This window comes from Lepisma saccharinum, chromosome 1 (assembly GCF_977018435.1).
Source record: "Lepisma saccharinum chromosome 1, izLepSacc3.1, whole genome shotgun sequence".
In the NCBI taxonomy this organism is placed as follows: Eukaryota; Metazoa; Arthropoda; class Insecta; order Zygentoma; family Lepismatidae; genus Lepisma; species Lepisma saccharinum.
In genome coordinates this window covers 111,077,688-111,091,648 of record NC_139229.1, presented here as the reverse complement: position 1 = coordinate 111,091,648, position 13,961 = coordinate 111,077,688, and the positions used below count along the sequence as shown (strand labels likewise).

At 39.7% G+C, this 13,961-nt stretch overlaps 1 protein-coding gene across 1 annotated transcript in view; it reads left to right on the top strand.

Annotated features, from left to right (window-relative positions):
* Positions 1-1,165: 1,165 nt before the first annotated feature.
* LOC145986506 (transient-receptor-potential-like protein) overlaps positions 1,166-13,961 on the top strand; it is a 47,528-nt gene continuing 34,732 nt past the window's right edge. Inside the window, exons 1-4 of the mRNA XM_083120592.1 lie at positions 1,166-1,251; positions 6,025-6,262; positions 11,354-11,496; positions 12,115-12,316. Of these exons, the coding sequence (XP_082976718.1) occupies positions 1,166-1,251; positions 6,025-6,262; positions 11,354-11,496; positions 12,115-12,316 (669 nt within the window). The remainder of the gene's footprint in view (positions 1,252-6,024; positions 6,263-11,353; positions 11,497-12,114; positions 12,317-13,961) is intronic.

The following is a 13,961-nucleotide window of genomic DNA, read 5'->3' as shown; positions in this document are numbered from 1 at the left end:
TACATCATAAGAAAAACACTGAAAATGACTTTGAACTAATCTGAATAGGGTGAAAATTTCTTGCTGTAGCAGTGATTGACATATTGCAGTGAGGACGTTGAGAATCTTGCATTCTCTCTTATTTGCTTTCCTTACCAACACATGAAAGTAGTGACAAAGAGATGTGAAATGAAATATACACAGCAAGCAAGACGTAATTTAGAAGAAATGCACTTTTCCCATATTACCCTGGATCAAATGGGGACAATATTCTTCAAAACCGACATTTATTACCTTTCGTGAAGAAGAAGAACAATTTAATTTAGTCACGACGTTTGATAAATGTGCACAGGGTGCATTGAAATTTATTCTTTCCGGAAGCTCGACTTTTTATTTGGGTTGCCGATGCCTACATTATTTTATTAAAAAAGACAAGCTTCAATTGGGTGTGTGTATGTGCTGCTGAAAACGAAGTGCAAAAAAACTTGGAAAGAACAAAGACATATTTCTTCTGTTATCTCGAATATATATCGCGTTCACAGACAAGTCAGAATTATAAATGAGAATACTGGGTAGGATCAAAAGTGTAAAGTCTTTTTGGGTGAAGGGGTGGTAAGAAGTTTTGAAAAAAATCGGAATTTTAGGGTAAATCAGTGATTCAGAACCTTTATAAAGTAGCACATACACTGTAATGAAATTTTGACGCAGAAAATATTAGCATTTTCAAACGCTCAAACATTTCATTATCAGTTGTTGCTACTGGAGTACGCAGGATTTGTTTTTCCAGAGGGGGGGGGGGTTAAATTGTAAAGGTACATAGCTGCGTTCTAGGTGGGGATAAATAACATATTTTGTAATTGTTTTGAAAATTGTTTATAGACAGAAATGGTAATCATGGGTCATTTTAAGGGGGTTTGTATTTACTACTTTTATTATCCCGAGTTTTTATTTCTTTCATTTAAAAATTTTGAATTTCTCTAAATCTTTGGAGGGGCTCTAGCCCTATCATCTCTCCCCTGCGTACAGCATTGGTTGTTGCCAGTTCTTTGTTCCACTTAGACTTTGTTCCACTATACCTTAAGATGCTTGAGTGTGCCATAAATATTGGTTCATCAATATTTTATAGTTATTCTCATTTTCTAATTCTTGTCAGGGAGAAAGTGGGGAGCAGCAGGTCAGAGTCCAGATGCCCAGTTTGCCCAAACCCCTGACCCTGGAGGAGAAGAAGTATTTGCTGGCGGTGGAGAGAGGGGACTTGGCCAATGTCAGGCGGTGAGTGGCGATCCTTATTTTAGACTGCTTCTTTGTACTCGTAGTACATGTTTCTGGCTTTGCACTTTGCTGTACTCGGACAAGTTATACTTCATTCCACAATCAATTGTCTAAACGCACAGCAATGAAGTTAGACGGGTGGCTGAAGTTCGCGCTGGTGTCACGTTGGAGCAGAACCCCGTGTGTTCGGAGCTTTAAGAGAATGTTCTAGAGTTGTAAAGTTGGTCTTTTCAATGCATGTGATACAAACTGACAGTATTTGCTCGAAAGGTCAGGAATGACACAAAAGTGCCCCTGGTCTGACGCTCGAACTAGGCAACACAGCCCGGTTGACGTTGCCACAAGTGCGCGGGAACCAGTGACTTTTGTCCCTCTCAGCAAAGAGAAAAACCCCCGGAAAATATGCGAACTAAAATCCACCCCCACTTGTTTCTGTTGCAGTGAACGGCTGCAGACGAGAATCTGGGGGAAATCCTTCTTTTCCTCTGCTCTCAAATTGCACGCTGTTGCCACGTTGCCTCACAGCTGTTCTCTGACAGATGGAATTCCGGCGGACCTGCCACAAAACACGACGTTCAGTGTGGCACTGTCAGTTGTTGAATAGTCATGGTTGTGATTCTTACTATGCGATAGTAAATATTACCATCTAAGAAACAGATTTTATCTTCAATTTAATTATTAATTACAATTATATCCTTAGAGACAGGGGCGGCGATTGGGAGGACGAGGCCAGAGGCGCTAACTTAAGAAAATTTGGGGGGCAAAGTTCGCATAAACAATATATATGTAAATAAATAACCCATCAAATATACGTACACATAGCTTACATTTTAAAAAGAAAGAATGATTTGAAGAGGTTTTCTCGGGCAATCAGCCAGGTGATTTCCGGATAGGCTTTCGAGAGCTCAGAAGCCTATCCGGAAATCACCTGGCTGATTGCCCGAGAAAACCTCTTGAATATTCGCCGTCAGGAAAGCTTCAAGAATTATTAAAGAATGATTTGTTTTGTAAACTTACTATTTACAGTGGAGTGCAACCCAAATCCGACTCGTCACTAACATTCACCTGACTGTCATTATCGCACCGTTTCTCAACCTCAATGGCAATTCCACTCTCATTTGAATCCGAACCATTCTCGTCTGAATCCGAATCCTCACCGCTCAGGTGACTTTCATCCTCCGAGCAGTATTCGATTACCAACTTGTCAACTTCTACTTCAATAATTCCGTCTTGGACCCAATATTCCTCTTGTTTCCCCTTTACTTTTTCGCAAGACCTTTTCCATTCTTCTTTGAGAAAGTTCTGAAATTCTTCTCTTGCAACTTCCAGTACTCTGCCTAAATTACGATCAACATTTTGTGATGCAATACGACCCTTTATGATACCCCAAACATACTCAATAGGGTTTAGATCGCAATGATAAGGTGGAAGACGAATAACGGGGTGGCCGTTTTCTACTGCAAGAGTGTCGACCCGATATTGCGGGGGCTTTTTGTTGGTTTTGATTAGCTGATATAATTCAGCCTTTCGAAGGTTATCTGAAAATTCAATTGAATTGTCTTTCAACCAGTCCTGCATTGCAGCTTTAGTGCTGCCTATTGTGGGAGATTTGTTGACTTGCACAGAATGGTAAGGCACATTGTCCATGACAATAATGCAGTTGGAGGGAATATTCGGTAACAATTGACTTTCAAACCATCGTTCAAAATTTTCAGAATTCATTTCCCCATGATAATGTCCGGTTTTCTGTTTAGCTTTGAACATAAGCAGACAGTTTGGTACGAAACAGTTTTCACTCCCGGCGTGAAGGATGATCACGCTTCTTCCAGCACTGGTATTTGATAAAGCGCCATGTACACTGCCTTCACCCTGCCAACACTTTTTCACCGTGTAGATCTCATGGATCCATATTTCATCTAAGTATATAACTGGCCTTTTCACGTCACTCTTCTCATTTCGCCTCAATGCCCTCAGAAAACTTGTTCAATTGGACACGATGTCACTCCTTTCCACCAAAGCACTTCTCGCGTTTTTGCACTTTCGGAAACGAAATCCTAAGTCATTGCAAATAATGTTGCGAAGAGTTTCATGACTTCCCCAAAAAATAATTTCTTTCTTTAATTTCGAAAGCACTTTTCTTACTGTTGGCACTTCATGTTCAATCGTATAAAAATTACCAATAGTTCTTCGAATCAAACTTGTCAAAATCGTCTACAACAATTCTACGCTTTTCGGCAGACCTGTGCTTGCCTGGTGTCGTAAATTTTCCCCTGGAATTTCCTTCTTGTAATTTTCTTTATGAAAGTGTCCGACATTCGAGCTGCAGCCGCCGCACGCTTTGTAGCTTGATTGACCGGAAATGTGTAACATTCTTCTCTCACTTCGTTGTCAAAAAATTTAACAACATTGGAAATCACCTCTCGGCTCTCACTATGTACGGGTTTGCCCTTCATTTTGGTACAAACAACATACACAACAAACGCACTCGAACTCAATGACCTTTCGTCCAAGTAAGTTTGGCAACATTGAAAGGGTGTCAGTAGTCGATCAGTCCTTGCTACATCCCCTCCCACCCGACCCAACCCTCAAACAAACAAGTTGCTTATAGGACAGCAGCGCCAGAGAGACTTTCTCATCTTTGCTGAGCAGTATATACCAGCGCAATTCTATCCTGCTGCCAATTTTCTTAGCCGTGCGTTTAGTTGATATATTGGGATGATTGATTTATTTGGTTTATTTTACTTCGCTTTTGTGCAACTTCTGATTAATCGCGAGGATGAGTGATGATATGATGGAAATGATGAAGGGACACTCACAAAGAACAGCCATTTCCAGGCTGGGATTCGAACCCTGGACTTCTGGTATATCGGGATGAATGTTGCCAACTACCTAGTTTATGGTTTCCTTCTTGAAGATGCTGTCTAACTAGGTGATGTACTGAGGAAGAAACCTATTTTATGACTCGTGTTGTGAGAAAACTATTGCACTTTGCTCTATCCCCGGAATCTATGGACCAAGGTCGCGCGTAGCGGCAAGGAAGGGGAATTCGAATGAGCAGAGCGAAGCAGTACACGCTACTGGGAAGGCTGGTTACTGCAGTCGCTTCCCCCTCCACGAAATATTTCCTCGCGCGTGTTCATTGGTGGAACCGTCTCGCGTTATTACTTGCGCAGAGACTTGTTTTTCTTCGCTTGCTCCAGAGATACCTGAAACAGAGTTTAGTTGCTGATAAATGGTTTCAATTGATTGATCGATCTGTTGTTTAAAGTCCACTTTATGCACAGATAGGCTAATCGGGACTGGGCCTACAGTTTAGAGTGGGACCCGAAACACTGTGCCATGTGCCTCCACCGGGTGCCGAACCCAGGACCCCTTGATTACAAAGCGACGAAGCTAAAACTATGCCATCGGGGAGGCTCTGTCGATAAATGGCCTTAATACGAGGGGTGTCCCATAAGTAGTGAGCCTGATGGGGTTCCCAAAGTTCAATCTGAAAATAATTTGGGGATTTGAAATAGCAATTCCTTATAAGTGTATATGCAAAGAAGTGTCCAGTTCGAACCATCCTATTCGTCTTTGCAGGAGCTAGAAGTGTGCTAAGTGCGTAACATCAGAAAAATTAAGAGAGAAGAGGTACGAGCAGTGATCAATTATCTGTTGAACATGAGGTTGAGTCCCAAGGAAATCCATGAGGATGTGGTGACAACATTAGGAGAGGATGCTCCATCCTCTGCAACAGTGAAGAGATGAGTAGCCGAATTTAAGTGGGGGAGAGTGAGTGTGGAAGATGGCCCTTGCCCAGGCAGGCCAGTGGAGATGGTGACACAAGAAAATGTAGAAAAAACGCACAAGATTATTCTTACAGACTATGACTATGCGATATATTGCAGAGGAACTGAAGATGTCCAAATAAACAGTGGAGCGCATTGTGGATGACCAGTTGGAGATGAAAAAGGTTTATTCGCGTTGGGTTCCAAAACGTCTGACAAGTGAACAAAAGTTGACAAGACACATGATCTCAGAACGAAATCTTGAGCTGTTCCAGGCCGATCCAGACGGACTTGTTGAACGACTTGTGACTGTTGACGAAACTTGGGCTCATTACTATGTATCGGAGCCAAAACAGACATCAAAACAGTGGAAACACCCCAGCTCCCCCACCCCAAAGAAGGCAAAGTCCGGTCCCTCTGCTGGGAAAGTGGTGACGACAGTCTTCTGGGACTCTAAGGGTGTTTTGTTGGTCGATCATCTCCGAAAGGGAAACACCTTGACAGGAGAGCACTATGCTTCCCAGGTGAGACAATTGGGTGTTTTGAAGACTAAGCGACGGGGAAAGCTCTCTAAAGGGGTGATTCTGCATCAGGACAATGCACGTGTTCACACATCGCTTGTTGCGATGACAACCATCCGTGATTGTGGGTTCGAATTGTTGGAACATCCCCCTTATTCACCCGATCTTGCTCCATCAGACTTTCATCTCTTCCCTAACTGACAAAAGCTTTGTGCTGTGTGCATTATCAGTGTGATGATGACGTCATCAGTGCTGTGGGTGACTATTTTGCAAGCCTTGAGGAAAGCTTTAATGGGACTGGGATAAAAGCACTGCAGAAGCGTTGGCAAATGTCTGTGGACCTGCAGGAAAACTACGTAGAGAAATAGGTTGCTATTGTGGTCCCATCCTGTTCCCTTCTAGGTTAGGCTCGCTACTTATGGGACACCCCTCGTAGTTTTGTTAGTTTGGAAATTGCTGATAAATTTTCTTTGTTTCCCCAGGATGATACAGAAAGCCTTCAGGAGGCACCATATCAATGTCAACTGCGTGGACCCTTTCGGAAGAGGGGCGCTGCTGATGGCCATCGACAACGAGAACCTGGAGATGGTGGAGCTGCTGGTGGTGATGGGCGTGGAAACGAAGGACGCTCTCCTGCATTCCATCAACGTGGAGTTCGTTGAGGCCGTTGAACTGCTTCTGGAGCACGAGGAACTCATCCACAAGGACGGCCAGCTATACGTAAGTCCCTGGGAGATTTAATTTACTGCAAAAATCACCATAGAGCTATTTCGCATGGTATTTAAAGAGCAAATTAACTACTCTGGAACTTCAAACTTCCCTAAACGTGCGACCATGAAAATAGGCGGCTAAACAGAATCGTGCTGGTGCCACATATGGGAAAGTAAAACGAGAGCGGGACAAATGTAGCTGGTTACCGCTCTCTGTGTGGCAATGTCAACCGGGCTGTGCTGCCTAGTACGAGCGTCAGACCGACCTCTCTCCCGGGCATACAGTTGTCATTCCTGACCTTTCGAGCAATACTGTCAGTTTGAATCACACGGATTACAAAGACCAACTCTACAACGAAATATTCCATTCTCTTAAACCTCTGAACACATGAGGTTGTGCTCCGACGTGGCAACAGCGCGAACTTCTGCTACCAGCCTAATTTCATGGCTGTGCGTTTAGACATGTATGAATTTAGCAACTTGAGTTCACTTCATGTTATAGCTCTGTGAATTTTGACCTCTCTAGCCAAGAGACAAAGGTTTAGTTTCTGTAAATGTCAATAGATGGCACAGTTTTGGTCTTACGTCACCCACGCACACAGGTCACTTCACTTCCAGTTGCCCTACACTTGTTGCTTGTTTAAGTGGACACCCGACGTGACGGACGAGCTCAACAGGAGATAGGATTTGACAGCACGTAGTGGTAGTGATATATGTTTAGTAGTTAGTTGTTTAACACTAATTAGTTTGTTTTGTAGGAGTAGTATTAGTAATTATTTTTCTTGTTGAGCTCCTGTCCGAATGATCGTCATAACAGACAAAAAGGGGGGATCTATACACAGACATGATTTCATAATTAATACTGGATAATTCCCATTGTATTAAAAAGACAATCGTGGATTCAACCCATGAATATATAAATTAACAGCAGAGAGAGTCACTTGTTATATTGGAATAATGCCACTATTAATGTTAAATTAGTGTTACTGTTAAGTATAAAATGGATCAATATCATTATGAATATTATTGTAATATTTTCGGTGAGAGTTTATGTAGTTCATTATTGTTGTTAAAATTCAAGTAATTAAAATTAATAAACTGTCTTATACTATCTAGTGCCTTTCTTTTCATGCTTTGATGAAAATAATAATTACTGACTTAATATCACGAACCTTTGAGGGTCAGTTATGCAGATTGATAGCAATCGTTTCTCTGTGTTCCGTAGGAGTGTTATACAGCCCAATTAAAATATTGCAACGTATTTCCGAGCCAGAAATAAGAACGAAGGGGCTATAATGTTATACGTGACATAAAACAGATTTAGGTTAATATGTCTAGTTCTTTTAAAACTTATCAATCAATATTGCTAAATGTTTCTTCACATTAAAGTGCTTAAAGTGGAGGGGGTGTTGGGTTAATTAAACCATATCCACATCCCAGTTGTAGGAGACAATGCTGAAATATTTTTAGTTTTAAAGAAAACATGTCTCAGGAAGAAGGAAAACAATTATTTTAAGGTAAGAAAATTCCATTCTCTTTTCATCGAATTTGCTCGAGCTCATTGAAACCTACGTTTGAGCACATGTGCTGCTAGTTCTTACAAAATTTCTGATAAGTTGTAGAAATTCTAAGGTGTGGATTGTATACAGTATGTAACATTGTTATTCATGCACATAGAATTTCCGAGGAAAAAATGTCATATCTAGTAGTAAATATAATCATTTTCATATGTACCTGGAAATTAATTTTAATGAAGGTTTCACCAAAAAATGTCAATAAAAATGTATGTTCAAAGTATGAAAAACTAAATATGCTGACCAAGGCAGTAATTTATTTTATTAAAAACATAAACTAAAACGTAACGTTTCAACCTTCTAGCAAGGTCTTCATCAGACTTGATACAGAGTCTGATGAAGACCTTGCTAGAAGGTTGAAACGTTACGTTTTAGTTTATGTTTTTAATAAAATAAATTACTGCCTTGGTCAGCATATTTAGTTTTTCATAATCATGGAAACAAGGCTTAATGGTGTTATGTTCAAAGTGTATAAACAGAGCATCTAATTTGTGGGAAAAGAGAAAAACACGCTGTTTCATGCAACATTGTTATTCGTACAGGCAAGAGTTTCAATCTTCCTCGCATACAGCGCCACCGCTATTCGGGCGATTTCGTGCAGTTTGCAACTTCGTAACAAGTTTGAAAATGCAGACGAGCTCCCCGTCAAGCGGAATGCTGGCGAAGGTATTGTTGTAGGCCTATCGTCTATCTATCAGCGTGTTCGAAATGGCCAAGGTGAAGGAACTTAGTTCTGATCTGAAGGATGTTATTATAAATTTGGCACTTAGAGGTTATTCGTTAAGACAAATTGGACCGACAAACAGTCAATAAATCACACTCCACAGTTCAATACATAGTAAACAAATTTAGAGAAGAAGGTTCAACACAAAATGTGCCGAGAAAACCAAAAGAGAAACTGTTGAATAAACGTGATGAACGCTTTATTTGAAAAATAGTGCGAGAAAACCCCCGACTAAGTGTTCCTCAGTTACGACCGTTAGTAGAAAATGTTGCTGGCAAGATGATGTCCGATCAAACAGTCCGACGTGCCTTGTGGTAGCATGGATATCATGGCAGAATACCACGAAAGAGGTCGTATGTAAATAAGGTGAATCGCATTCGCGAAAAAGCACATCCACAAGGACCAGGAATTTTGGGATAGTGTCATATGGTCAGACGAGTCCAAGATTAATATATACGGGTCAGATGGGATAAATAGGGTCTGAAAAAAATCAAATTTAGACAATGATCACATTAACACAGTTCCAACAGTTTGATTGATTGAGTTAGTTTATTTTACTTCGCGTTTTGTGCCTCTTGGCTAATTTGCGAAGATGGGGATGAGTGATCAAATGATGAATGGACATTTACAAACAACCAAACCCTAGCGGGATTCGAACCCGGGACCCTTGGCGTCGCAGCGCGATGTGCTAACCACCCGGCCACAGGGTCCGGCCGTTCCAACAGTTAAACACGGTGGTGGGTCATTAATGATTTGGGGCTGTATGTCGTCCAAAGGTGTTGGTACCATCCAGTTTATTGATGGTATCATGGATGCATATGTCTATTTGGACATATTGAAGAACAATGTAAAGCAGAGTGCCCAAAAAAATGGACATGCCGCCTATCTACAGATTCCAACAAGACAATGACAGTAAGCATAAGGCACGAGTTAACATGAATTGGCTAATATGGAATGTGCCCAAACTACTACAAACACCAGCTCAAAGTCCAGACTTAAATCCCATTGAGCATTTATGGGTAATTTTGAAGAGGCGAGTCCATAAAGCAGCGTCAAGTCCAAACAAGAGTTGAAATCTGTTGTGCAAGCCGAGTAGAACAAAATAAGCTTTGAAACATGTCGGAAACTGGTTAATTCTATGAAGAACAGGTGTCGAGCAGTAATTAAAGCCAAAGAATACGCATCAAAGTATTAGAAGTGTCAGTCAATTTGCTCTGAATATATTTTTATCTTTTATATTATTAACTATACGAATAGAAAAGTTGTACAAAGAATTGCATGTTTCTCTTTCAGTTTCATTTAATTTATTATTGTCATTGGATATACAGAATTTGGGTAAGATTTTATGTTCCTAATGATATTAGTTATTGAATTGTAAAGAAACAATTTCAAAAGAGTGTATTTCCTTTCAGATATTAAAGCATTTTCTTTGAAAATCCGTGTGTACGAATAAGAATGTTACATATTGTATTGTTTAAGGTAAACTTTAAATGTGGGATGGAACCTTCTGTATCGCTTGCTGGGCAAAATCAAATTATTTTTATTCGCTCTGCAAGAGAGGTGGTGGATTTCTCGAATTGTATTCTTATTACTTGAGTGAGTTTAATAAAGTTTTTATCACAATACAGTGCAGTCAACTATTCATATAATTCTTCTATACATCCGTAGGCGAGAACTGGATTGCAGTATACTGCAATATAAAAGGAAGTGAAGAAAAAACTAATTCTCATGCTTTACTGCTATTTCGAAGATATTTCGGGCAGGAGTTCAACCCCCTTCCTCTCGACACGCCCTTGAAAGTTAAGAAGTTGCAACTTATTCTGCTTTGTACAAAATTCAGAACACAGCAACAGATTGAGAAAGTTAGTTCAAGAATTAAATACATGTAAATAAAATTTAGTTTTTTACGTGACTTGTGTTGCAAAGGTGAAATGACATATTGATTGCAGGCCAATTGACAGACATGAACAGCAATTTAATTAAAACAGAGTTGTAAGATAATGGATATTGTGATAAAGTATCAATGCGTATGTTATACGCTTTATTATTCATTGAGAGAGGAGGAATTGAAATTCATAAAGTATGTTTTGAGTTACAAGAGTTGAAATACTGCATGGTGGCATGCTGACGTACTTTTTTATGTTCGAATAGTTTTATATTCTGTTCTGTTTTTACAACGCAGAATAATAAATAAATTATCGTGCTACACAAGGAGATATGGTTTTATTAACCCAACAAACAGAACACAGCCGTATGTTATCCCCAGTTAATAAAATATGCGTAAACATAAAGTAGCAAAAATAATTGTGTAGATATTCCCTTATCTGTTTCCTTGTCTTCATGCTGAACCTTACAAACATTCACTCACCTAGCAATTTTCACTTGAAGCACTAACAAACTATAGTTATGTTACGGGGATATACGTAATTCAATATACCATATTTATGTATTGAAAATACATCTAATCCTAAAGACTACTTTGCTGACCATCATGCCCAAGCAACGTAGAGACTTAGTAAACAATAGCTTGAGGAAGGGTAGTGCTTAATCTGGTGTTGAAAGTATCAAAAGACCATTCTTGTTCCTGCGATTTCTAAAGGCCACGGTATGACGTGAAGTTACTTAAATGTAAAACTCCTGCCAATAGAATATGTATATCTCTTGAAGAATTATGACACGTTTTGGGAATATATGATGTAGTACGTAAATAATATACATGAATGTGTTTCTTTAAAATACATTTTTGCCAGATTAGAGACTGCATTCCATATACAAATGTTGATAAACTTCTTGCATTTGGTAGAGCTGGGAGAAGGTGGACTGGAACACTGCCACGTTCACCCCCGACATCACCCCTCTGATTCTGGCTGCCCACAGAAACAATTACGAGATCCTCAAGATACTCCTGGACAGGGGGGCTATGCTACCCATGCCACATGACATAAGGTAATTGTCTTCGCCCATTATTTCACTTCGATTGAGTTTTAACCAGATTATTAGAGGAATTATGCCACAAGGTTTAATTCCAGATCCAGATTTTGAACACTCCCGATATGTATGTACCGAATCATTTTTTTCTTTGTACTCTTGGCAATCGTGAGACAAAAGTAGTGCATTTTTCAATTAATCACAAGAATATTCATATAGTGTGTTTGACAGTAGAAAAGTGTTTGTAAATACTTTTCACACTTCATCATCAATTGAAACGTATTAGAAAAGTGTTTGTAATTGTAAAAGAAGAGTAAAAGGTACCTTCCACACTTCTTCATCAATTGAAAGTTACTAGAAAATCGTTTGTGATTGTAAAGAAGAGTGCAGTGCAAGGTATTTTCACACTTCTACAAAAATTGAAACTCATTTATACAATGTTCGTTGTCGCCGTCGCCATATTGTTTGCATAGTGTACACTGTCTATACATAAGTGCATAGTCTACACTGTCTACACTACATGTAGAATGTAGACTGCCGATTCTTACCCACAGACGCACATCATTGGTGACAATGGAATACTGTACATTTTGTCTTACTTTTACGTATTATTCAAGTTCTGGTTTTAAATTCTAGGTGCGGCTGCGACGACTGTATAAAATCTGTGGGGGAGGATTCTTTGAAGCACTCGCTGTCCCGAGTGAACGCCTACAGAGCCCTCGCCAGCCCCTCACTCATCGCCCTATCGTCCAGTGACCCCATCAGAACGGCCTTCGAACTCTCCTGGGAACTACGCAACCTGGCCTTCGCAGAACAGGAGAGCAAGTCCGAATACATGGTGAGAATTTTTCACCTGCAAGTTTGAAAGGCGCAAAGGTAAACTTGGCGCCATATTGACTTTAAATTGGGCCTTTGTGAGAAATATTAAGGGTAGGATACGCGGATAAAACACTGTCCCCGGTTCTTCAGGTACGAATGATGACTGACACGAATTATTTTTCAGTTGTGTTTCTTATATACGAAGTTAAGAAATGGTTTACTATATGCTTTCAATTCAATTTTCTTTGAGGGTGATAAAAACATCCCTGGGAGGGATGAAAATTATGTTCTTTTGCCGGGCATAATTTCTTTATGGGGGTTATCCCCGGCATCCCCCCGTTAATTCGCACACTGTCTTAAAGGTTAGTGAATATTGTTTCATAACTTTCGTCGAAGAGAACGTGACCTAAATTTCGTTCAGGTTTTGTGTTTTCTGGAAGAACTGAAGGTAACATGTTCAAAATCTCGGAATTTTCATCCTTCTGGATGGAAAATGGAGTACTCACACCTTTCAATGCTACTGACGGCTTGATAAAAACACCTACAAATGGATGCCGCCCAACGTATGTGGATAAATCTTTTCCTGATGGTATGAATCACATGAAAAGGAAAAACGTGGATGGCATATAAAAAAGTGCTGCATTACGTTTCAGAATACAAAAGCTTCTACCGCACCATCATTGCATGGCCAGTAACTAGAGCTTCCGACCCCGATATAGCAGTAGGAGAATAAATGATTTCCGTGTGTGAAGGATCTACTTTCCTTCTTTTCTGTTTTGGGTGGATGTGCCACGTTTGTCTTTTTTCTTTTGGTCATGTTTTATAAAGTATACACCCTACTCATTTGGAAAAAAAATATTTTCCGCCCAAAAACCTTCATCTACGCGATGTAAAGAAAATTTATTCAATAATTATTGAAAGGGTACATACACGATCAAAATGTTCTGCATAAAACTCAAAAGTAAAGCTGGGGTGTAAGGAGTGTTTTTTAAGAAGGCATTCAAGCGTCACCCTCACTTTCACGCAGACACCCTGGACTCCAATGTTGCAGACTAACGAAGCTCTGGTGTCTAGACTCCCAGCCAGTATAATCATCTTTAGATTTGAGTTGTATGCTCTCGATCTTTGTTTGTTATTGTTCTTTCAGCTTATTACCATTCATCCTCATCTTCGCGAATAGCAAAAGTGGCAGAAAAACGAAGTAAAATAAACAAAATCAATAATTCAATCAACCAAAAGTATGGCTAAAATTCCATTAAAAAATCCCTACAAGCGAGAGCGTCATTTAGGGTGGATTTAGAAGGTTTAATGTCGTGGTGTAAAACTAGAAATACTTTACATGTGTTTTTTCAATAATAAATGAATCAATTCTTTGTGGGACTGTTTGATCTTAGCTTAATCTTCGCTTTTATCGCAGGTATGTAGATTTTATTCCTCTGGTACATTGCTTTCAGTTTTGATAAAGATTTCATCTATGGATTTTAAACCAGACACTTCCTTCGTATCTGCTACTCGTCGGTGAGGCACTTTATCCCGTATTAAGTGACAGGTTGTTGGGGAGCCCGGAATTTTAATTGCAGACAATGAACGATTATCTAAATTTCCAGGTAAATTGAATTTTGGGCGTATTTCATGATAAACTTTGTGATAAAAAATAAGAATTA